This window comes from Salvelinus fontinalis, chromosome 27 (genome assembly GCF_029448725.1).
Source record: "Salvelinus fontinalis isolate EN_2023a chromosome 27, ASM2944872v1, whole genome shotgun sequence".
Classification (NCBI taxonomy): Eukaryota; Metazoa; Chordata; class Actinopteri; order Salmoniformes; family Salmonidae; genus Salvelinus; species Salvelinus fontinalis.
This window is the reverse complement of record NC_074691.1, coordinates 42,328,407-42,354,035: the sequence shown is the minus strand read 5'-3', so window position 1 is coordinate 42,354,035 and position 25,629 is coordinate 42,328,407. Positions and strand designations below refer to the sequence as shown.

At 46.3% G+C, this 25,629-nt stretch overlaps 2 protein-coding genes across 3 annotated transcripts in view; both read right to left on the bottom strand.

Annotated features, from left to right (window-relative positions):
- Window positions 1-16,237, bottom strand: part of fam228a (family with sequence similarity 228 member A) — a 38,899-nt gene extending 22,662 nt beyond the window's left edge. The window contains exon 1 of one of the 2 annotated variants that reach the window (XM_055885800.1): window positions 15,573-16,237. The gene's annotated coding sequence lies outside the window, so the exon portion shown is untranslated. The remainder of the gene's footprint in view (window positions 1-15,572) is intronic. The other variant, XM_055885801.1, reaches the window with a different exon arrangement.
- Window positions 16,238-23,259: 7,022 nt separating this feature from the next.
- gnpat2 (glyceronephosphate O-acyltransferase 2) overlaps window positions 23,260-25,629 on the bottom strand; it is a 47,765-nt gene continuing 45,395 nt past the window's right edge. The window contains exons 14-16 of the mRNA XM_055885875.1: window positions 25,265-25,382; window positions 25,059-25,120; window positions 23,260-24,792 (exon numbers count right to left, since the gene is read on the bottom strand). Of these exons, the coding sequence (XP_055741850.1) occupies window positions 24,749-24,792; window positions 25,059-25,120; window positions 25,265-25,382 (224 nt within the window). The 3' untranslated portion in view covers window positions 23,260-24,748. The remainder of the gene's footprint in view (window positions 24,793-25,058; window positions 25,121-25,264; window positions 25,383-25,629) is intronic.

Sequence of the window (25,629 nt, the reverse complement as noted above, 5' to 3'; positions counted from 1 at the left end):
ACTTGGGACCCCACGGGCCTGGGCCCCCCACCCCACAGGCCTGGAACCCCCCACGGGCCTGGGCCCAGGGGCATCAGTAAGCCCCTGCATTAATCTGGCCCTGCACGAACGCAAAATAATTGATGGACAAGATCCTTCACATGAAGTGAAGTTGTGAGTGCCAACGGGTATGTTCATAAAGTTGAAACGTTAAAATTATTTGCTACATTTAAAAAAAAAAAATGTGTATGCAAACTTAACTTTGAAACTTGAAGTCCGAAACTAAAGAAGACAAGCAAGGAGATGGAGCTACAGAGACAGTGATCTGGTCTCACAGTATCATTATAGTTATTATAGAATGTTGGGACAACGGGTTGGAACAGAGCCAGTATCAGGGCCTAAAGAACGGGTTATTATAGAATGTCGGGACAACGGGTTGGAACAGAGCCAGTATCAGGGCCTAAAGAACGGGTTATTATAGAATGTTGGGACAACGGGTTGGAACAGAGCCAGTATCAGGGCCTAAAGAACGGGTTATTATAGAATGTTGGGACAACGGGTTGGAACAGAGCCAGTATCAGGGCCTAAAGAACGGGTTATTATAGAATGTTGGGACAACGGGTTGGAACCGAGCCAGTATCAGGGCCTAAAGAACGGGTTATTATAGAATGTTGGGACAACGGGTTGGAACAGAGCCAGTATCAGGGCCTAAAGAACGGGTTATTATAGAATGTTGGGACAACGGGTTGGAACAGAGCCAGTATCAGGGCCTAAAGAACGGGTTATTATAGAATGTCGGGACAACGGGTTGGAACAGAGCCAGTATCAGGGCCTAAAGAACGGGTTATTATAGAATGTTGGGACAACGGGTTGGAACAGAGCCAGTATCAGGGCCTAAAGAACGGGTTATTATAGAATGTTGGGACAACGGGTTGGAACAGAGCCAGTATCAGGGCCTAAAGAACGGGTTATTATAGAATGTTGGGACAACGGGTTGGAACAGAGCCAGTATCAGGGCCTAAAGAACGGGTTAATATAGAATGTTGGGACAACGGGTTGGAACAGAGCCAGTATCAGGGCCTAAAGAACGGGTTATTATAGAATGTTGGGACAACGGGTTGGAACAGAGCCAGTATCAGGGCCTAAAGAACGGGTTATTATAGAATGTTGGGACAACGGGTTGGAACAGAGCCAGTATCAGGGCCTAAAGAACGGGTTATTATAGAATGTCGGGACAACGGGTTGGAACAGAGCCAGTATCAGGGCCTAAAGAACGGGTTATTATAGAATGTCGGGACAACGGGTTGGAACAGAGCCAGTATCAGGGCCTAAAGAACGGGTTATTATAGAATGTCGGGACAACGGGTTGGAACAGAGCCAGTATCAGGGCCTAAAGAACGGGTTATTATAGAATGTCGGGACAACGGGTTGGAACAGAGCCAGTATCAGGGCCTAAAGAACGGGTTATTATAGAATGTCGGGACAACGGGTTGGAACAGAGCCAGTATCAGGGCCTAAAGAACGGGTTATTATAGAATGTTGGGACAACGGGTTGGAACAGAGCCAGTATCAGGGCCTAAAGAACGGGTTATTATAGAATGTTGGGACAACGGGTTGGAACAGAGCCAGTATCAGGGCCTAAAGAACGGGTTATTATAGAATGTTGGGACAACGGGTTGGAACAGAGCCAGTATCAGGGCCTAAAGAACGGGTTATTATAGAATGTTGGGACAACGGGTTGGAACAGAGCCAGTATCAGGGCCTAAAGAACGGGTTATTATAGAATGTCGGGACAACGGGTTGGAACAGAGCCAGTATCAGGGCCTAAAGAACGGGTTATTATAGAATGTCGGGACAACGGGTTGGAACAGAGCCAGTATCAGGGCCTAAAGAACGGGTTATTATAGAATGTCGGGACAACGGGTTGGAACAGAGCCAGTATCAGGGCCTAAAGAACGGGTTATTATAGAATGTCGGGACAACGGGTTGGAACAGAGACAGTATCAGGGCCTAAAGAACGGGTTATTATAGAATGTCGGGACAACGGGTTGGAACAGAGCCAGTATCAGGGCCTAAAGAACGGGTTATTATAGAATGTCGGGACAACGGGTTGGAACAGAGCCAGTATCAGGGCCTAAAGAACGGGTTATTATAGAATGTCGGGACAACGGGTTGGAACCGAGCCAGTATCAGGGCCTAAAGAACGGGTTATTATAGAATGTTGGGACAACGGGTTGGAACCGAGCCAGTATCAGGGCCTAAAGAACGGGTTATTATAGAATGTTGGGACAACGGGTTGGAACAGAGCCAGTATCAGGGCCTAAAGAACGGGTTATTATAGAATGTTGGGACAACGGGTTGGAACAGAGCCAGTATCAGGGCCTAAAGAACGGGTTATTATAGAATGTTGGGACAACGGGTTGGAACAGAGCCAGTATCAGGGCCTAAAGAACGGGTTATTATAGAATGTTGGGACAACGGGTTGGAACAGAGCCAGTATCAGGGCCTAAAGAACGGGTTATTATAGAATGTAGGGACAACGGGTTGGAACAGAGCCAGTATCAGGGCCTAAAGAACGGGTTATTATAGAATGTTGGGACAACGGGTTGGAACAGAGACAGTATCAGGGCCTAAAGAACGGGTTATTATAGAATGTTGGGACAACGGGTTGGAACAGAGCCAGTATCAGGACCTAAAGAACGGGTTATTATAGAATGTTGGGACAACGGGTTGGAACAGAGCCAGTATCAGGGCCTAAAGAACGGGTTATTATAGAATGTTGGGACAACGGGTTGGAACAGAGCCAGTATCAGGGCCTAAAGAACGGGTTATTATAGAATGTTGGGACAACGGGTTGGAACAGAGCCAGTATCAGGGCCTAAAGAACGGGTTATTATAGAATGTTGGGACAACGGGTTGGAACAGAGCCAGTATCAGGGCCTAAAGAACGGGTTATTATAGAATGTTGGGACAACGGGTTGGAACAGAGCCAGTATCAGGGCCTAAAGAACGGGTTATTATAGAATGTTGGGACAACGGGTTGGAACAGAGCCAGTATCAGGGCCTAAAGAACGGGTTATTATAGAATGTTGGGACAACGGGTTGGAACAGAGCCAGTATCAGGGCCTAAAGAACGGGTTATTATAGAATGTTGGGACAACGGGTTGGAACAGAGCCAGTATCAGGGCCTAAAGAACGGGTTATTATAGAATGTTGGGACAACGGGTTGGAACAGAGCCAGTATCAGGGCCTAAAGAACGGGTTATTATAGAATGTTGGGACAACGGGTTGGAACAGAGCCAGTATCAGGGCCTAAAGAACAGGTTATTATAGAATGTTGGGACAACGGGTTGGAACAGAGCAAGTATCAGGGCCTAAAGAACGGGTTATTATAGAATGTCGGGACAACGGGTTGGAACAGAGCCAGTATCAGGGCCTAAAGAACGGGTTATTATAGAATGTCGGGACAACGGGTTGGAACAGAGCCAGTATCAGGGCCTAAAGAACGGGTTATTATAGAATGTCGGGACAACGGGATGGAACAGAGCCAGTATCAGGGCCTAAAGAACGGGTTATTATAGAATGTTGGGACAACGGGTTGGAACAGAGCAAGTATCAGGGCCTAAAGAACGGGTTATTATAGAATTTTGGGACAACGGGTTGGAACAGAGCCAGTATCAGGGCCTAAAGAACGGGTTATTATAGAATGTTGGGACAACGGGTTGGAACAGAGCAAGTATCAGGGCCTAAAGAACGGGTTATTATAGAATGTCGGGACAACGGGTTGGAACAGAGCCAGTATCAGGGCCTAAAGAACGGGTTATTATAGAATGTCGGGACAACGGGTTGGAACAGAGCCAGTATCAGGGCCTAAAGAACGGGTTATTATAGAATGTCGGGACAACGGGTTGGAACAGAGCCAGTATCAGGGCCTAAAGAACGGGTTATTATAGAATGTTGGGACAACGGGTTGGAACAGAGCCAGTATCAGGGCCTAAAGAACGGGTTATTATAGAATGTTGGGACAACGGGTTGGAACAGAGCCAGTATCAGGGCCTAAAGAACGGGTTATTATAGAATGTTGGGACAACGGGTTGGAACAGAGCCAGTATCAGGGCCTAAAGAACGGGTTATTATAGAATGTTGGGACAACGGGTTGGAACAGAGCCAGTATCAGGACCTAAAGAACGGGTTATTATAGAATGTTGGGACAACGGGTTGGAACAGAGCCAGTATCAGGACCTAAAGAACGGGTTATTATAGAATGTTGGGACAACGGGTTGGAACAGAGCCAGTATCAGGGCCTAAAGAACGGGTTATTATAGAATGTCGGGACAACGGGTTGGAACCGAGCCAGTATCAGGGCCTAAAGAACGGGTTATTATAGAATGTCGGGACAACGGGTTGGAACAGAGCCAGTATCAGGGCCTAAAGAACGGGTTATTATAGAATGTCGGGACAACGGGTTGGAACAGAGCCAGTATCAGGGCCTAAAGAACGGGTTATTATAGAATGTTGGGACAACGGGTTGGAACAGAGCCAGTATCAGGGCCTAAAGAACGGGTTATTATAGAATGTTGGGACAACGGGTTGGAACAGAGCCAGTATCAGGGCCTAAAGAACGGGTTATTATAGAATGTTGGGACAACGGGTTGGAACAGAGCCAGTATCAGGGCCTAAAGAACGGGTTATTATAGAATGTAGGGACAACGGGTTGGAACAGAGCCAGTATCAGGGCCTAAAGAACGGGTTATTATAGAATGTTGGGACAACGGGTTGGAACAGAGACAGTATCAGGGCCTAAAGAACGGGTTATTATAGAATGTTGGGACAACGGGTTGGAACAGAGCCAGTATCAGGACCTAAAGAACGGGTTATTATAGAATGTTGGGACAACGGGTTGGAACAGAGCCAGTATCAGGGCCTAAAGAACGGGTTATTATAGAATGTTGGGACAACGGGTTGGAACAGAGCCAGTATCAGGGCCTAAAGAACGGGTTATTATAGAATGTTGGGACAACGGGTTGGAACAGAGCCAGTATCAGGGCCTAAAGAACGGGTTATTATAGAATGTTGGGACAACGGGTTGGAACAGAGCCAGTATCAGGGCCTAAAGAACGGGTTATTATAGAATGTTGGGACAACGGGTTGGAACAGAGCCAGTATCAGGGCCTAAAGAACGGGTTATTATAGAATGTTGGGACAACGGGTTGGAACAGAGCCAGTATCAGGGCCTAAAGAACGGGTTATTATAGAATGTTGGGACAACGGGTTGGAACAGAGCCAGTATCAGGGCCTAAAGAACGGGTTATTATAGAATGTTGGGACAACGGGTTGGAACAGAGCCAGTATCAGGGCCTAAAGAACGGGTTATTATAGAATGTTGGGACAACGGGTTGGAACAGAGCCAGTATCAGGGCCTAAAGAACGGGTTATTATAGAATGTTGGGACAACGGGTTGGAACAGAGCCAGTATCAGGGCCTAAAGAACGGGTTATTATAGAATGTTGGGACAACGGGTTGGAACAGAGCAAGTATCAGGGCCTAAAGAACGGGTTATTATAGAATTTTGGGACAACGGGTTGGAACAGAGCCAGTATCAGGGCCTAAAGAACGGGTTATTATAGAATGTTGGGACAACGGGTTGGAACAGAGCAAGTATCAGGGCCTAAAGAACGGGTTATTATAGAATGTCGGGACAACGGGTTGGAACAGAGCCAGTATCAGGGCCTAAAGAACGGGTTATTATAGAATGTCGGGACAACGGGTTGGAACAGAGCCAGTATCAGGGCCTAAAGAACGGGTTATTATAGAATGTTGGGACAACGGGTTGGAACAGAGCCAGTATCAGGGCCTAAAGAACGGGTTATTATAGAATGTAGGGACAACGGGTTGGAACAGAGCCAGTATCAGGGCCTAAAGAACGGGTTATTATAGAATGTTGGGACAACGGGTTGGAACAGAGCCAGTATCAGGGCCTAAAGAACGGGTTATTATAGAATGTTGGGACAACGGGTTGGAACAGAGCCAGTATCAGGGCCTAAAGAACGGGTTATTATAGAATGTTGGGACAACGGGTTGGAACAGAGCCAGTATCAGGACCTAAAGAACGGGTTATTATAGAATGTTGGGACAACGGGTTGGAACAGAGCCAGTATCAGGACCTAAAGAACGGGTTATTATAGAATGTTGGGACAACGGGTTGGAACAGAGCCAGTATCAGGGCCTAAAGAACGGGTTATTATAGAATGTTGGGACAACGGGTTGGAACAGAGCCAGTATCAGGGCCTAAAGAACGGGTTATTATAGAATGTCGGGACAACGGGTTGGAACAGAGCCAGTATCAGGGCCTAAAGAACGGGTTATTATAGAATGTTGGGACAACGGGTTGGAACAGAGCCAGTATCAGGGCCTAAAGAACGGGTTATTATAGAATGTTGGGACAACGGGTTGGAACAGAGCAAGTATCAGGGCCTAAAGAACGGGTTATTATAGAATTTTGGGACAACGGGTTGGAACAGAGCCAGTATCAGGGCCTAAAGAACGGGTTATTATAGAATGTTGGGACAACGGGTTGGAACAGAGCAAGTATCAGGGCCTAAAGAACGGGTTATTATAGAATGTCGGGACAACGGGTTGGAACAGAGCCAGTATCAGGGCCTAAAGAACGGGTTATTATAGAATGTCGGGACAACGGGTTGGAACAGAGCCAGTATCAGGGCCTAAAGAACGGGTTATTATAGAATGTTGGGACAACGGGTTGGAACAGAGCCAGTATCAGGGCCTAAAGAACGGGTTATTATAGAATGTTGGGACAACGGGTTGGAACAGAGCCAGTATCAGGGCCTAAAGAACGGGTTATTATAGAATGTTGGGACAACGGGTTGGAACAGAGCCAGTATCAGGGCCTAAAGAACGGGTTATTATAGAATGTTGGGACAACGGGTTGGAACAGAGCCAGTATCAGGGCCTAAAGAACGGGTTATTATAGAATGTTGGGACAACGGGTTGGAACAGAGCCAGTATCAGGACCTAAAGAACGGGTTATTATAGAATGTTGGGACAACGGGTTGGAACAGAGCCAGTATCAGGACCTAAAGAACGGGTTATTATAGAATGTTGGGACAACGGGTTGGAACAGAGCCAGTATCAGGGCCTAAAGAACGGGTTATTATAGAATGTCGGGACAACGGGTTGGAACAGAGCCAGTATCAGGGCCTAAAGAACGGGTTATTATAGAATGTTGGGACAACGGGTTGGAACAGAGACAGTATCAGGGCCTAAAGAACGGGTTATTATAGAATGTTGGGACAACGGGTTGGAACAGAGCCAGTATCAGGACCTAAAGAACGGGTTATTATAGAATGTTGGAACAACGGGTTGGAACAGAGCCAGTATCAGGGCCTAAAGAACGGGTTATTATAGAATGTTGGGACAACGGGTTGGAACAGAGCCAGTATCAGGGCCTAAAGAACGGGTTATTATAGAATGTTGGGACAACGGGTTGGAACAGAGCCAGTATCAGGGCCTAAAGAACGGGTTATTATAGAATGTTGGGACAACGGGTTGGAACAGAGCCAGTATCAGGGCCTAAAGAACGGGTTATTATAGAATGTTGGGACAACGGGTTGGAACAGAGCCAGTATCAGGGCCTAAAGAACGGGTTATTATAGAATGTTGGGACAACGGGTTGGAACAGAGCAAGTATCAGGGCCTAAAGAACGGGTTATTATAGAATTTTGGGACAACGGGTTGGAACAGAGCCAGTATCAGGGCCTAAAGAACGGGTTATTATAGAATGTTGGGACAACGGGTTGGAACAGAGCAAGTATCAGGGCCTAAAGAACGGGTTATTATAGAATGTTGGGACAACGGGTTGGAACAGAGCCAGTATCAGGGCCTAAAGAACGGGTTATTATAGAATGTCGGGACAACGGGTTGGAACAGAGCCAGTATCAGGGCCTAAAGAACGGGTTATTATAGAATGTCGGGACAACGGGTTGGAACAGAGCCAGTATCAGGGCCTAAAGAACGGGTTATTATAGAATGTCGGGACAACGGGTTGGAACAGAGCCAGTATCAGGGCCTAAAGAACGGGTTATTATAGAATGTTGGGACAACGGGTTGGAACAGAGCCAGTATCAGGGCCTAAAGAACGGGTTATTATAGAATGTTGGGACAACGGGTTGGAACAGAGCCAGTATCAGGGCCTAAAGAACGGGTTATTATAGAATGTTGGGACAACGGGTTGGAACAGAGCCAGTATCAGGACCTAAAGAACGGGTTATTATAGAATGTTGGGACAACGGGTTGGAACAGAGCCAGTATCAGGACCTAAAGAACGGGTTATTATAGAATGTTGGGACAACGGGTTGGAACAGAGCCAGTATCAGGGCCTAAAGAACGGGTTATTATAGAATGTCGGGACAACGGGTTGGAACAGAGCCAGTATCAGGGCCTAAAGAACGGGTTATTATAGAATGTCGGGACAACGGGTTGGAACAGAGCCAGTATCAGGGCCTAAAGAACGGGTTATTATAGAATGTCGGGACAACGGGTTGGAACAGAGCCAGTATCAGGGCCTAAAGAACGGGTTATTATAGAATGTCGGGACAACGGGTTGGAACAGAGCCAGTATCAGGGCCTAAAGAACGGGTTATTATAGAATGTCGGGACAACGGGTTGGAACAGAGCCAGTATCAGGGCCTAAAGAACGGGTTATTATAGAATGTCGGGACAACGGGTTGGAACAGAGCCAGTATCAGGGCCTAAAGAACGGGTTATTATAGAATGTTGGGACAACGGGTTGGAACAGAGCCAGTATCAGGACCTAAAGAACGGGTTATTATAGAATGTTGGGACAACGGGTTGGAACAGAGCCAGTATCAGGGCCTAAAGAACGGGTTATTATAGAATGTTGGGACAACGGGTTGGAACAGAGCCAGTATCAGGGCCTAAAGAACGGGTTATTATAGAATGTTGGGACAACGGGTTGGAACAGAGCCAGTATCAGGGCCTAAAGAACGGGTTATTATAGAATGTTGGGACAACGGGTTGGAACAGAGCAAGTATCAGGGCCTAAAGAACGGGTTATTATAGAATGTTGGGACAACGGGTTGGAACAGAGCCAGTATCAGGGCCTAAAGAACGGGTTATTATAGAATGTAGGGACAACGGGTTGGAACAGAGCCAGTATCAGGGCCTAAAGAACGGGTTATTATAGAATGTTGGGACAACGGGTTGGAACAGAGACAGTATCAGGGCCTAAAGAACGGGTTATTATAGAATGTTGGGACAACGGGTTGGAACAGAGCCAGTATCAGGACCTAAAGAACGGGTTATTATAGAATGTTGGGACAACGGGTTGGAACAGAGCCAGTATCAGGGCCTAAAGAACGGGTTATTATAGAATGTTGGGACAACGGGTTGGAACAGAGCCAGTATCAGGGCCTAAAGAACGGGTTATTATAGAATGTTGGGACAACGGGTTGGAACAGAGCCAGTATCAGGGCCTAAAGAACGGGTTATTATAGAATGTTGGGACAACGGGTTGGAACAGAGCCAGTATCAGGGCCTAAAGAACGGGTTATTATAGAATGTTGGGACAACGGGTTGGAACAGAGCCAGTATCAGGGCCTAAAGAACGGGTTATTATAGAATGTTGGGACAACGGGTTGGAACAGAGCCAGTATCAAGGCCTAAAGAACGGGTTATTATAGAATGTTGGGACAACGGGTTGGAACAGAGCAAGTATCAGGGCCTAAAGAACGGGTTATTATAGAATGTTGGGACAACGGGTTGGAACAGAGCCAGTATCAGGGCCTAAAGAACGGGTTATTATAGAATGTTGGGACAACGGGTTGGAACAGAGCCAGTATCAGGGCCTAAAGAACGGGTTATTATAGAATGTTGGGACAACGGGTTGGAACAGAGCCAGTATCAGGGCCTAAAGAACGGGTTATTATAGAATGTTGGGACAACGGGTTGGAACAGAGCCAGTATCAGGGCCTAAAGAACGGGTTATTATAGAATGTTGGGACAACGGGTTGGAACAGAGCAAGTATCAGGGCCTAAAGAACGGGTTATTATAGAATGTTGGGACAACGGGTTGGAACAGAGCCAGTATCAGGGCCTAAAGAACGGGTTATTATAGAATGTTGGGACAACGGGTTGGAACAGAGCCAGTATCAGGGCCTAAAGAACGGGTTATTATAGAATGTTGGGACAACGGGTTGGAACAGAGCCAGTATCAGGGCCTAAAGAACGGGTTATTATAGAATGTTGGGACAACGGGTTGGAACAGAGCCAGTATCAGGGCCTAAAGAACGGGTTATTATAGAATGTTGGGACAACGGGTTGGAACAGAGCCAGTATCAGGGACTAAAGAACGGGTTATTATAGAATGTTGGGACAGCGGGTTGGAACAGAGCCAGTATCAGGGACTAAAGAACGGGTTATTATAGAATGTTGGGAAAACGGGTTGGAACAGAGCCAGTATCAGGACCTAAAGAACGGGTTATTATAGAATGTTGGGACAACGGGTTGGAACAGAGCCAGTATCAGGGCCTAAAGAACGGGTTATTATAGAATGTTGGGACAACGGGTTGGAACAGAGCCAGTATCAGGGCCTAAAGAACGGGTTATTATAGAATGTTGGGACAACGGGTTGGAACAGAGCCAGTATCAGGGCCTAAAGAACGGGTTATTATAGAATGTTGGGACAACGGGTTGGAACAGAGCCAGTATCAGGGCCTAAAGAACGGGTTATTATAGAATGTTGGGACAACGGGTTGGAACAGAGCCAGTATCAGGGCCTAAAGAACGGGTTATTATAGAATGTTGGGACAACGGGTTGGAACAGAGCCAGTATCAGGGCCTAAAGAACGGGTTATTATAGAATGTCGGGACAACGGGTTGGAACAGAGCCAGTATCAGGGCCTAAAGAACGGGTTATTATAGAATGTCGGGACAACGGGTTGGAACAGAGCCAGTATCAGGGCCTAAAGAACGGGTTATTATAGAATGTTGGGACAACGGGTTGGAACAGAGCCAGTATCAGGGCCTAAAGAACGGGTTATTATAGAATGTTGGGACAACGGGTTGGAACAGAGCCAGTATCAGGGCCTAAAGAACGGGTTATTATAGAATGTTGGGACAACGGGTTGGAACAGAGCCAGTATCAGGGCCTAAAGAACGGGTTATTATAGAATGTAGGGACAACGGGTTGGAACAGAGCCAGTATCAGGGCCTAAAGAACGGGTTATTATAGAATGTTGGGACAACGGGTTGGAACAGAGCCAGTATCAGGGCCTAAAGAACGGGTTATTATAGAATGTTGGGACAACGGGTTGGAACAGAGCCAGTATCAGGGCCTAAAGAACGGGTTATTATAGAATGTTGGGACAACGGGTTGGAACAGAGCCAGTATCAGGGCCTAAAGAACGGGTTATTATAGAATGTTGGGACAACGGGTTGGAACAGAGCCAGTATCAGGGCCTAAAGAACGGGTTATTATAGAATGTTGGGACAACGGGTTGGAACAGAGCCAGTATCAGGGCCTAAAGAACGGGTTATTATAGAATGTCGGGACAACGGGTTGGAACAGAGCCAGTATCAGGGCCTAAAGAACGGGTTATTATAGAATGTCGGGACAACGGGTTGGAACAGAGCCAGTATCAGGGCCTAAAGAACGGGTTATTATAGAATGTTGGGACAACGGGTTGGAACAGAGCCAGTATCAGGGCCTAAAGAACGGGTTATTATAGAATGTTGGGACAACGGGTTGGAACAGAGCCAGTATCAGGGCCTAAAGAACGGGTTATTATAGAATGTTGGGACAACGGGTTGGAACAGAGCCAGTATCAGGGCCTAAAGAACGGGTTATTATAGAATGTAGGGACAACGGGTTGGAACAGAGCCAGTATCAGGGCCTAAAGAACGGGTTATTATAGAATGTTGGGACAACGGGTTGGAACAGAGCCAGTATCAGGGCCTAAAGAACGGGTTATTATAGAATGTTGGGACAACGGGTTGGAACAGAGCCAGTATCAGGGCCTAAAGAACGGGTTATTATAGAATGTTGGGACAACGGGTTGGAACCGCTAATAGCCTTATTTGGCATACACTGAAACATCCAAAACTATGATAGGCAGAGAATAATGATTTGGCGTAGATTTTTCAAAAGGTAGGATTGCAATGAATCATATATACACATTGGTTTGTTGACGAATATAACATATGAGCTTAGTTAAACTGTCATTGTCCATCAGAACCCAGAATATAAGTTTGTTTTGCATACATTGTTTGTAAACATTTGAATTGTAAACAAACACTGTATAGCATCGAAACATGGTCAACCTATAATGTTGATATCATGGATGGACATCCATTGCATCCATAGCTCTGTCCGTGCATTTGAGAGTGGTTACATCCAGCAAGATCCCTTAGCTTTTTAACAAACACGAGGTGGGGAGAATGCTTTGTTATTGCTAGAATAATGACACAGACAGACAACCTCCCTGGTCCCCACCTCCATGCTCCCCTCCTAATAGGCCTGTCCGTGCATTTGAGAATGATTACATTTCTAGAGCCCCATCCCACTGCTGTTTGCATTGTATTCCCCCCCCCCCCCCCCCCCTCTTTTTACGCTGCTGCTACTCTGTTTATCATATATGCATAGTCACTTTCACTATACATTCATGTACATACTACCTCAATCGGGGTGACCAACCAGTGCTCCCGCACATTGGCTAACTGGGCTATCTGCATTGTGTCCCACCTCCCGCCAACCCCTCCTTTTACGCTACTGCTACTCTCTGTTCATCATATATGCATAGTCACTTTAACCATATCTACATGTACATACTACCTCAATCAGCCTGACTAACCAGTGTCTGTATATAGCCTCGCTACTGTATATAGCCTGTCTTTTTACTGTTGTTTTATTTCTTTACCTACCACCTTTTTAAGCACTATTGGTTAGAGCCTGTAAGTAAGTATTTCACTGTGAGGTCTACTACACCTGTTGTATTCAGCATTTCACTGTGAGGTCTACTACACCTGTTGTATTCAGCATTTCACTGTGAGGTCTACTACACCTGTTGTATTCAGCATTTCACTGTGAGGTCTACTACACCTGTTGTATTCAGCATTTCACTGTAAGGTCTACTACACCTGTTGTATTCAGCATTTCACTGTGAGGTCTACTACACCTGTTGTATTCAGCATTTCACTGTAAGGTCTACTACACCTGTTGTATTCAGCATTTCACTGTGAGGTCTACTACACCTGTTGTATTCAGCATTTCACTGTGAGGTCTACTACACCTGTTGTATTCAGCATTTCACTGTAAGGTCTACTACACCTGTTGTATTCAGCATTTCACTGTAAGGTCTACTACACCTGTTGTATTCAGCATTTCACTGTAAGGTCTACTACACCTGTTGTATTCAGCATTTCACTGTGAGGTCTACTACACCTGTTGTGTTCAGCATTTCACTGTAAGGTCTACTACACCTGTTGTATTCAGCATTTCACTGTAAGGTCTACTACACCTGTTGTATTCAGCATTTCACTGTGAGGTCTACTACACCTGTTGTGTTCAGCATTTCACTGTGAGGTCTACTACACCTGTTGTATTCAGCATTTCACTGTAATGTCTACACCTGTTGTATTCAGCATTTCACTGTGAGGTCTACTACACCTGTTGTATTCAGCATTTCACTGTAAGGTCTACTACACCTGTTGTATTCAGCATTTCACTGTGAGGTCTACATCTGTTGTATTCAGCATTTCACTGTGAGGTCTACTACACCTGTTGTATTCAGCATTTCACTGTAAGGTCTACTACACCTGTTGTATTCAGCATTTCACTGTGAGGTCTACTACATCTGTTGTATTCAGCATTTCACTGTGAGGTCTACTACACCTGTTGTATTCAGCATTTCACTGTAAGGTCTACTACACCTGTTGTATTCAGCATTTCACTGTGAGGTCTACTACACCTGTTGTATTCAGCATTTCACTGTAAGGTCTACTACACCTGTTGTATTCAGCATTTCACTGTGAGGTCTACTACACCTGTTGTATTCAGCATTTCACTGTAAGGTCTACTACACCTGTTGTATTCAGCATTTCACTGTGAGGTCTACTACACCTGTTGTATTCAGCATTTCACTGTGAGGTCTACTACACCTGTTGTATTCAGCATTTCACTGTAAGGTCTACTACACCTGTTGTATTCAGCATTTCACTGTAAGGTCTACTACACCTGTTGTATTCAGCATTTCACTGTGAGGTCTACTACACCTGTTGTATTCAGCATTTCACTGTAAGGTCTACTACACCTGTTGTATTCAGCATTTCACTGTGAGGTCCACTACACCTGTTGTATTCAGCATTTCACTGTAAGGTCTACTACACCTGTTGTATTCAGCATTTCACTGTGAGGTCTACTACACCTGTTGTATTCAGCATTTCACTGTGAGGTCTACTACACCTGTTGTATTCAGCATTTCACTGTGAGGTCTACTACACCTGTTGTATTCAGCATTTCACTGTGAGGTCTACTACATCTGTTGTATTCAGCATTTCACTGTGAGGTCTACTACACCTGTTGTATTCAGCATTTCACTGTGAGGTCTACTACACCTGTTGTATTCAGCATTTCACTGTGAGGTCTACTACACCTGTTGTATTCAGCATTTCACTGTAAGGTCTACTACACCTGTTGTATTCAGCATTTCACTGTGAGGTCTACTACACCTGTTGTATTCAGCATTTCACTGTAAGGTCTACTACACCTGTTGTATTCAGCATTTCACTGTGAGGTCTACTACACCTGTTGTATTCAGCATTTCACTGTAAGGTCTACTACACCTGTTGTATTCAGCATTTCACTGTGAGGTCTACATCTGTTGTATTCAGCATTTCACTGTGAGGTCTACTACACCTGTTGTATTCAGCATTTCACTGTGAGGTCTACTACACCTGTTGTATTCAGCATTTCACTGTGAGGTCTACTACACCTGTTGTATTCAGCATTTCACTGTAAGGTCTACTACACCTGTTGTATTCAGCATTTCACTGTGAGGTCTACATCTGTTGTATTCAGCATTTCACTGTGAGGTCTACTACACCTGTTGTATTCAGCGCACGTGACAAATAAACATTGATTTGATTTTTCAGTGGCAGGTTGTTCTTAGTTATGACCTCAGATTGCCCCTTCATGAATGGGCTCTATGATCACTGGTTACATCACTGGAGGAGTTCACTGGAGGAGGTTGGAACTAACAACGTCCATCACACGAACAAGTGTCCCGTTCCACCGAGAGGTCGACCTCGTCTCCTAGTAACCCGCCACAAGAGAGGACGAGGTGGAGCGTCCACATCTACAATTGGCACTACACTTTTGAATTGGTATTAGTGAATAGGTATTAGAACTTGTTATTCTATGGTATTAGAACGAGTTATTCTACGAGTAGGCCTAGTAACCCTGTTTAAAAATGGGCTAAACTGAAGGTGTCGATTGAGCTGAAGTCAGAAAAATCGGTGTCCTAAATTTCATGACGAAGACAATGGGGGGGGCTACTCACGGTAGGATTTAGCCCCGGTTGGAGCCCCGCTCGCTTTGCAGCACGGAGAGTAGTGCCCGCTCCGTGCCCGGTCTCCCGTCCCGGTCTGCTTCTTCTCTGGAGAGAAGCCTAGTGACCGGCCGTTGTCAAGGTGATGTCACACAAACCGAGTAGAATGTCGGAAACATTGTTTTTACACATCCGCGTTCTAGTGGGCGTGTTGATTTAATGGCGCCGTGATCCGTAACAAATATGCACAAATGTAATTCACGATCCACAAACAAACACCTGTTGACTTGTATTTTGTAAACCAAGATTGTAATAAATGCTACATGAACAGAATAAGCAGTGAAGAACATATTTCCATAGTTATAAATAAATCAAATCACTTTTTTGTTGTTGTTGTGAGGTATCCAATCATTTCAAAACAACACTTTCCAGGTAGAACTGTCGAATCTGCATGTGTGGATCAAATGACATCTCTGGATGTGTTTTCATTTGTTAACAGAATTATGGCACTGACGTTACCATGTTGTCACTGACCACAACGGACACGTAGATTGAGTCCATCCACCCCAAACGCATTCAGGACACGCAGTTTGAAATTTAAAAAATAACTCTGAACGACCTATATTAATTTGGGAACAGGTCGAAACATTCGTGGACATTTAGCTAGCTAGCTTGCTGTTGCTAATTCATTTGTCCTGGGATATAAACATTGGGTTGTTATTTTAACTGAAATGCACATCGTCTTTTTTTTCAGTATTTTTGTAGAATATTGACCCACTTTGAGTCACACAACATTGTGTGTTCTCTACTCCCACAATTAATCCACAGATTAAAGAGGAAACCGAGTTAGTTTCTAGTAATATCTCCTGGTTCAGTCTTCTTCGTTTTGTGGATTTTATATAGAATTGGCAACAAACGTTAAGGTTCATTACTGCACTCAACCGGAGTGTGGACGTCGTTCATCTTTCAATCACCCACGTGGGTATATGCTCCTAAAGACCAATGAGGAGGTGGGAGAGGCGGGACCTGCAGCACGTCATGCATCTAAAATAGAGCCAAGTTCTATTACAGCATATTGGATGACTGTCATTCATATTCCATCCATTCACCCAGTTCAATGTAACAGTGATAGGTTTAGGTTACTGTCATTCATATTCACCCAGTTCAATGTAACAGTGATAGGTTTAGGTTACTGTCATTCATATTCACCCAGTTCAATGTAACAGTGATAGGTTTAGGTTACTGTCATTCATATTCACCCAGTTCAATGTAACAGTGATAGGTTTAGGTTACTGTCATTCATATTCACCCAGTTCAATGTAACAGTGATAGGTTTAGGTTACTGTCATTCATATTCACCCAGTTCAATGTAACAGTGATAGGTTTAGGATACTGTCATTCATATTCACCCAGTTCAATGTAACAGTGATAGGTTTAGGTTACTGTCATTCATATTCACCCAGTTCAATGTAACAGTGATAGGTTTAGGTTACTGTCATTCATATTCACCCAGTTCAATGTAACAGTGATAGATTTAGTCATCTGAATCAACACTCCATCACTCTCCTTCTTGGTAAAATAGTCCTTACACAGCCTGAAGACAGAGAGACAGACAGAACCTGAAGACAGCCCGTGAAGAGAGACTGCCCAAACTACAACAGACAGACAAAAAGATAGATAGACAGACAGACAGACAGACCTGGAGGTGTGTTGGGTCATTGTCCTGTTGAAAAACACATGATAGTCCCACTAAGCCCAAACCAGATGGGATGGTGTATCGCTGCAGAATGCTGTGGTTGCCATGCTGGTTAAGTGTGCCTTGAATTCTAAATAAATCACAGACAGTGTCACCAGAAAAGCACCCCCACACCATCACACCATCACACCTCCTCCTCCATGCTTTACGGTGGGAAATACACATGCGAAGATCATCCGTTCACCCACACCACATCTCACACCCACACCGTTCACCCACACCGTTCACCCACACCGTTCACCCACACCGCATCTCACACCCACACCGTTCACCCACACCACATCTCACACCCACACCGTTCACCCACACCGTTCACCCACACCACATCTCACACCCACACCGTTCACCCACACCGTTCACCCACACCGTTCACCCACACCGCATCTCACACCCACACCGTTCACCCACATCTCACACCCACACCGTTCACCCACACCATTCACCCACACCGTTCACCCACATCTCACACCCACACCGTTCACCCACACCATTCACCCACACCGTTCACCCACATCTCACACCCACACCGTTCACCCACACCGTTCACCCACACCGTTCACCCACACCGTTCACCCACACCACATCTCACACCCACACCGTTCACCCACACCGTTCACCCACACCACATCTCACACCCACACCGTTCACCCACACCGTTCACCCACACCGCATCTCACACCCACACCGTTCACCCACACCACATCTCACACCCACACCGTTCACCCACATCTCACACCCACACCGTTCACCCACACCATTCACCCACACCGTTCACCCACACCACATCTCACACCCACACCGTTCACCCACACCGTTCACCCACACCACATCTCACACCCACACCGTTCACCCACACCGTTCACCCACACCGCATCTCACACCCACACCGCGGCTTTGGGGTAGAAGCTGTTAATCTAACTACACTGTCCAATTTACAGTAGTTATTACAGTGAAATAATACCATGCTATTAGTTGAGGAGAGTGCACCATTATGAACTTGAAAAGTTATTAATAAACAAATAAGGCACATTTGGGCAATCTGGATACAATTTGAACAGAAATGCAATGGTTCATTGGATCAGACTAAAACTTGGCACACACTGATGCCATCTAGTGGCCAATATCTAAATTGCATCTGGGCTAGAATAATACATGATGGCCTTTCTCTTGCATTTCAAAGATGATGGTACAAAAAAAACGTTGTTTTTTTCTTTGAATTATCTTTTACCAGATCTAATGTGTTAAATTCTCCTACATTCCTTTCACATTTACACTAACTGCAAAGTGTTTCCTTTCAAATGGTATCAAGAATATGCATATCCTTGCTTCAGGGCCTGAGCTACAGGCAGTTAGATTTGGGTTAGATGTCATTTTAGACGAAAATTGAAAAAAGGGGCCAATCCTTAGAGGTACAAGAATTTAAGCTTTCTGCCAATATCAGATATGTCCATGTCCTGGGAAATGTTCTTGTCGTGCTAATCGCATTAGCCTACGTTAGCTCAACCGTCCCGCAGGGGACTCACCAATCCTGAAGAAGTTGGAGCCTTTTGGACCTAGACTTGGCACACCTGTGCGGTAGCAGAGAGAACAGTCTATGACTAGGCTGGTTGGAGTCTGACAAATTTTAGGGCCTTCCTCTGACACTGCCTGGTATTGAGATCCTGGATGGCAGGAACCTTGGCCCCAGTGATGTACTGGGCCGTACGCACTACCCTCTGTAGTGCCTTGCGGTCGGAGGCCGAGCAGTTGCCGTACCAGGCAGTGATGCAACCCGTCAGGATGCTCTCGATGGTGCAGCTGTAGAACCTTTTGAGGATCTGATTACCCATGCCAAATCTGTTCAGTCTCCTGAGGGGGAGTTGTCTTTGTCGTGCCCTCTTCACGACTGTCTTGGTGTGTTTGGACCATGATAGTTTGTTGGTGATGTGGACACCAAGGAACTTGAAGCTTTCAACATGCTCCACTACAGCCCCGTCGATGAGAATGGGGACGTGCTCGGTCCTCTTTTTCCTGTAGTCTACAGTCATCTCCTTTGTCTTGCTCACATTGAGGGAGAGGTTGTTATTCTGGCACCACACTGCCAGGTCTCTGACCTCCTCCATATAGGCTGCCTCATCGTTGTCGGTGATCAGGTCTACCACTGTTGTGTCATCGTCAAACTTAATGATGGTGTTGGAGTCGTGCCTTGCCATGCAGTCATTAGTGAACAGGGAGTACAGGAGGGGAATTAGCACCTGAGGGGCACCCGTGTTGAGGATCAGCGTGGCGGATGTGTTGTTACCTACCCTTACCACCTGGGGGCGGCCCGTCAGGAAGTCCAGGATCCAGTTGCAGAGAGAGATGTTTAGTCCCAGGGTCCTTAGCTTAGTGATGAGCTTTGAGGGCACTATGGTGTTGAACACTGAGCTGTATTGGTTAGGCAACACAAGAAAAGGTTTTGATCAGCAAGAGCAGAGACATTCAGGGCTCAGGGTTGGAATGTCCATTTCAGTGTGTAATGCAGCCTAGTTTAATGTAACCATGGATATCCCCAGTGTCTGTAATACCTCCTGACTTCAGCCCCAGTGTCTGTAATACCTCCTGACTTCATCCCCAGTGTCTGTAATACCTCCTGACTTCAGCCCCAGTGTCTGTAATACCTCCTGACGTCAGCCCCAGTGTCTGTAATACCTCCTGACTAACTTCAGCCCCAGTGTCTGTAATACCTCCTGACTAACGTCAGCCCCAGTGTCTGTAATACCTCCCGACTAACTTCAGCCCCAGTGTCTGTAAAACCTCCTGACGTCAGCCCCAGTGTCTGTAATACCTCCTGACTTCAGCTCCAGTGTCTGTAATACCTCCTGACTTCAGCCCCAGTGTCTGTAATACCTCCTGACTTCAGCCCCAGTGTCTGTAATACCTCCTGACTTCAGCCCCAGTGTCTGTAATACCTCCTGACTTCAGCCCCAGTGTCTGTAATACCTCCTGACTTCAGCCCCAGTGTCTGTAATACCTCCCGACTTCAGCCCGTGTCTGTAATACCTCCTCATTTCAGCCCCAGTGTCTGTAATACCTCCCGACGTCAGCCCCAGTGTCTGTAATACCTCCTGACTTCAGCCCCAGTGTCTGTAATACCTCCCGACGTCAGCCCCAGTGTCTGTAATACCTCCTGACTTCAGCCCGTGTCTGTAATACCTCCTGACTAACTTCAGCCCCAGTGTCTGTAATACCTCCTGACTTCAGCCCCAGTGTCTGTAATACCTCCTGACTTCAGCCCCAGTGTCTGTAATACCTCCTGACTTCAGCCCCAGTGTCTGTAATACCTCCTGACGTCAGCCCCAGTGTCTGTAATACCTCCTGACTTCAGCCCCAGTGTCTGTAATACCTCCTGACGTCAGCCCCAGTGTCTGTAATACCTCCCGACTAACTTCAGCCCCAGTGTCTGTAATACCTCCCGACGTCAGCCCCAGGGTCTGTAATACCTCCCGACGTCAGCCCCAGGGTCTGTAATACCTCCCGACGTCAGCCCCAGGGTCTGTAATACCTCCTGACGTCAGCCCCAGTGTCTGTAATACCTCCTGACGTCAGCCCCAGGGTCTGTAATACCTCCCGACGTCAGCCCCAGGGTCTGTAATACCTCCTGACTTCAGCCCCAGTGTCTGTAATACCTCCTGACGTCAGCCCCAGGGTCTGTAATACCTCCCGACGTCAGCCCCAGGGTCTGTAATACCTCCCGACGTCAGCCCCAGTGTCTGTAATACCTCCTGACGTCAGCCCCAGGGTCTGTAATACCTCCCGACGTCAGCCCCAGTGTCTGTAATACCTCCTGACTAACTTCAGCCCCAGTGTCTGTAATACCTCCTGACTTCAGCCCCAGGGTCTGTAATACCTCCCGACTTCAGCCCCAGTGTCTGTAATACCTCCTGACGTCAGCCCCAGTGTCTGTAATACCTCCTGACTTCAGCCCCAGGGTCTGTAATACCTCCTGACTTCAGCCCCAGTGTCTGTAATACCTCCTGACTTCAGCCCCAGTGTCTGTAATACCTCCTGACTTCAGCCCCAGTGTCTGTAATACCTCCTGACTTCAGCCAGTGTCTGTAATACCTCCCGACTAACTTCAGCCCCAGTGTCTGTAATACCTCCTGACTTCAGCCCCAGTGTCTGTAATACCTCCTGACTTCAGCCCCAGTGTCTGTAATACCTCCTGACTTCAGCCCCAGTGTCTGTAATACCTCCCGACTAACTTCAGCCCCAGTGTCTGTAATACCTCCTGACTTCAGCCCCAGTGTCTGTAATACCTCCCGACTAACTTCAGCCCCAGTGTCTGTAATACCTCCTGACGTCAGCCCCAGTGTCTGTAATACCTCCTGACTTCAGCCCCAGTGTCTGTAATACCTCCTGACTTCAGCCCCAGTGTCTGTAATACCTCCCGACTAACTTCAGCCCCAGTGTCTGTAATACCTCCTGACTTCAGCCCCAGTGTCTGTAATACCTCCTGACTTCAGCCCCAGTGTCTGTAATACCTCCCGACTTCAGCCCCAGTGTCTGTAATACCTCCTGACGTCAGCCCCAGTGTCTGTAATACCTCCTGACTTCAGCCCCAGGGTCTGTAATACCTCCTGACTTCAGCCCCAGTGTCTGTAATACCTCCTGACTTCAGCCCCAGTGTCTGTAATACCTCCTGACTTCAGCCAGTGTCTGTAATACCTCCCGACTAACTTCAGCCCCAGTGTCTGTAATACCTCCTGACTTCAGCCCCAGTGTCTGTAATACCTCCTGACTTCAGCCCCAGTGTCTGTAATACCTCCCGACTAACTTCAGCCCCAGTGTCTGTAATACCTCCTGACTTCAGCCCCAGTGTCTGTAATACCTCCCGACTAACTTCAGCCCCAGTGTCTGTAATACCTCCTGACTTCAGCCCCAGTGTCTGTAATACCTCCTGACTTCAGCCCCAGTGTCTGTAATACCTCCTGACTTCAGCCCCAGTGTCTGTAATACCTCCTGACTTCAGCCCCAGTGTCTGTAATACCTCCTGACTTCAGCCCCAGTGTCTGTAATACCTCCCGACTAACTTCAGCCCCAGTGTCTGTAATACCTCCTGACTTCAGCCCCAGTGTCTGTAATACCTCCCGACTAACTTCAGCCCCAGTGTCTGTAATACCTCCCGACTAACGTCAGCCCCAGTGTCTGTAATACCTCCTGACTAACTTCAGCCCCAGTGTCTGTAATACCTCCTGACTTCAGCCCCAGTGTCTGTAATACCTCCTGACGTCAGCCCCAGTGTCTGTAATACCTCCTGACTTCAGCCCCAGGGTCTGTAATACCTCCTGACTTCAGCCCCAGTGTCTGTAATACCTCCTCATTTCAGCCCCAGTGTCTGTAATACCTCCTGACTAACTTCAGCCCGTGTCTGTAATACCTCCCGACTAACTTCAGCCCCAGTGTCTGTAATACCTCCTGACTTCAGGAGATGAACCACACAGCGTAGGTCATTTGGGCTCTTTCTACCTGTAATCTGGCACATCCCTGCCTTCCTACACGTCCACATGGCCATAACCTTTCTTCACGGTTGCTTGGGGATTGTCACGTTAACTGACTTGGACTATAAATTGTTTAGGGGCCAGTTCAGATCAGGTTACCATCTGACCGACACAGACGGAAGCTAAGCAGGGTTGGTCCTGGTCAGGCCCTGGATGGGAGACCAGATGCTGCTGGAAGTGGTGTTGGAGGGCCAGTTCAGATCAGGTTGCCATCTGACCGACACAGTCACATCGGCTGGGTTCATCTCAGGAGTGGTACTGACACACACGGTCTGTTACTGTTTTCTTTTAAACAATAAAACATTTTAATTTCACCAATTTGGACTATTTTGTGTTTGTCCATTACATGAAATCCAAATAAAAATCTATTTAAAATTACAGGTTGTAATGCAACAAAATAGGAAATAGGAAACAGTCTTTGCAGTAAGGTGATATTCATTTTATTAAAGAATTCTTTGTCTTCAAAAAAGAACAAAATGGAAATCAAATGTAAAAAAAAAAAACATTACAATTAACATGTTGATATCTGATAAGTCTTTGCATATATTATATTTATTGATTGGTATGATGAATTACATTGAAATCTTGAACTAAAACCCACCCAGACCGTGTGTATTGACTCAGTGGTTAGACTGCCATCTAGTGGCCTCCAGCGGAAGTGTCTGGAGTCTAAAAATGTACTTCACTTGATCCTTACAGCAGCTCACACGTAATGGATCGGTATCACTCACTCTAAAGGAAGGCCATCAAGGTCTATAGAACAGCTGTAGTGGTCACAGCTTCACAGTTCAGTAGATTATAGTGGTGACGCTCAGTTCAGTAGATTATAGTGGTGACGTTCAGTTCAGTAGATTATAGTGGTGACGCTCAGTTCAGTAGATTATAGTGGTGACGCTCAGTTCAGTAGATTATAGTGGTGACGCTCAGTTCAGTAGATTATAGTGGTGACGCTCAGTTCAGTAGATTATAGTGGTGACGTTCAGTTCAGTAGATTATAGTGGTGACGCTCAGTTCAGTAGATTATAGTGGTGACGCTCAGTTCAGTAGATTATAGTGGTGACGTTCAGTTCAGTAGATTATAGTGGTGACGCTCAGTTCAGTAGATTATAGTGGTGACGTTCAGTTCAGTAGATTATAGTGGTGACGCTCAGTTCAGTAGATTATAGTGGTGACGCTCAGTTCAGTAGATTATAGTGGTGACGCTCAGTAGATTATAGTGGTGACGCTCAGTTCAGTAGATTATAGTGGTGACGCTCAGTTCAGTAGATTATAGTGGTGAAGCTCAGTAGATTATAGTGGTGACGCTCAGTTCAGCAGATTATAGTGGTGACGCTCAGTTCAGCAGATTATAGTGGTGACGCTCAGTAGATTATAGTGGTGACGCTCAGTTCAGCAGATTATAGTGGTGACGCTCAGTTCAGTAGATTATAGTGGTGACGCTCAGTAGATTATAGTGGTGACGCTCAGTTGATTATAGTGGTGACGCTCAGTAGATTATAGTGGTGACGCTCAGTTCAGTAGATTATAGTGGTGACGCTCAGTTCAGTAGATTATAGTGGTGACGCTCAGTTCAGTAGATTATAGTGGTGACGCTCAGTTCAGTAGATTATAGTGGTGACGCTCAGTTCAGTAGATTATAGTGGTGACGCTCAGTTCAGTAGATTATAGTGGTGACGCTCAGTTCAGTAGATTATAGTGGTGACGCTCAGTTCAGTAGATTATAGTGGTGACGCTCAGTTCAGTAGATTATAGTGGTGACGCTCAGTTCAGCTCAGCGATACTGAGCACAAGAGGACTCAGCACCTCGACTCTAAGACGCTGTATGAATACAGGCACCGAGTTGGGTATAGGAGACAGGAAGTGAATAGACATGTTTGGTCCAGTCTGTCTGTCTGGTCTGCAGTCCTCCGGGGTTAGAGCCTGGGGTTAGGGGCGGTCTGTACCGGCAGTCTACCCGCTGGAGGGAGGAGACGGGAGAGAGAGGGGGGAGACGGGAGAGAGAGAGTGGGGGGAAGACAGGAGAGACGGAGCAAGAGGGGGGGAGATGGGAGAGAGCGAGGTAGACGCGAGAGGGGGGGGGGAGACGGGAGAGAGAGAGAGAGACAGACAAACAACTCACTGAAACCATTAAATTGTACTGCCTTACAGTAACTTTAGCAGAGAGTATGTATACAGTATATTAATGACTTATTTTAAGGGAGTTGACACGTCATTTCCACGTACCCAGAGTATCTGCTAATCTCCTGATGGCTGGCTTGTTGGCTCTGAATTCACTGTGCTCAGCTCTGTAATCAGACAACACTAATAACAGCACACAGAAAGCACTGAACTGTACTACATTCAAGTGTACTATACTGAAGTGTACTATATTGAAGTGTACTACATTCAAGTGTACTATATTGAAGTGTACTATATTGAAGTGTACTAACGTTCTCAGCCTGGTCACAGCCCCCAGTCTCAGGAGAGCTGACAGGACATTCTTCTGGGTATCAGATGACAGGGCATCATAAGACTTCAGCTCGCCTAAAAACACACAAGATGACAGGCCTTCTTATTCATATAAAGATGCCGGTTGCCTTCTGAATGGAGCAGCTTTAACTTCTTATGGCTGGGTGGCAGTATTGAGTAGCTTGGATGAATAAGGTGCCCAGAGTAAACTGCCTGCTACTCAGGCCCAGAGGCTAAGATATGCATATTAGTTTGAATGATGTCTGTGAGTATAACAGAACTCATATGGCAGGCAAAAACCTGAGAAAAAAATCCAACCATGAAGTGGGAAATCTGAGGTTTGTAG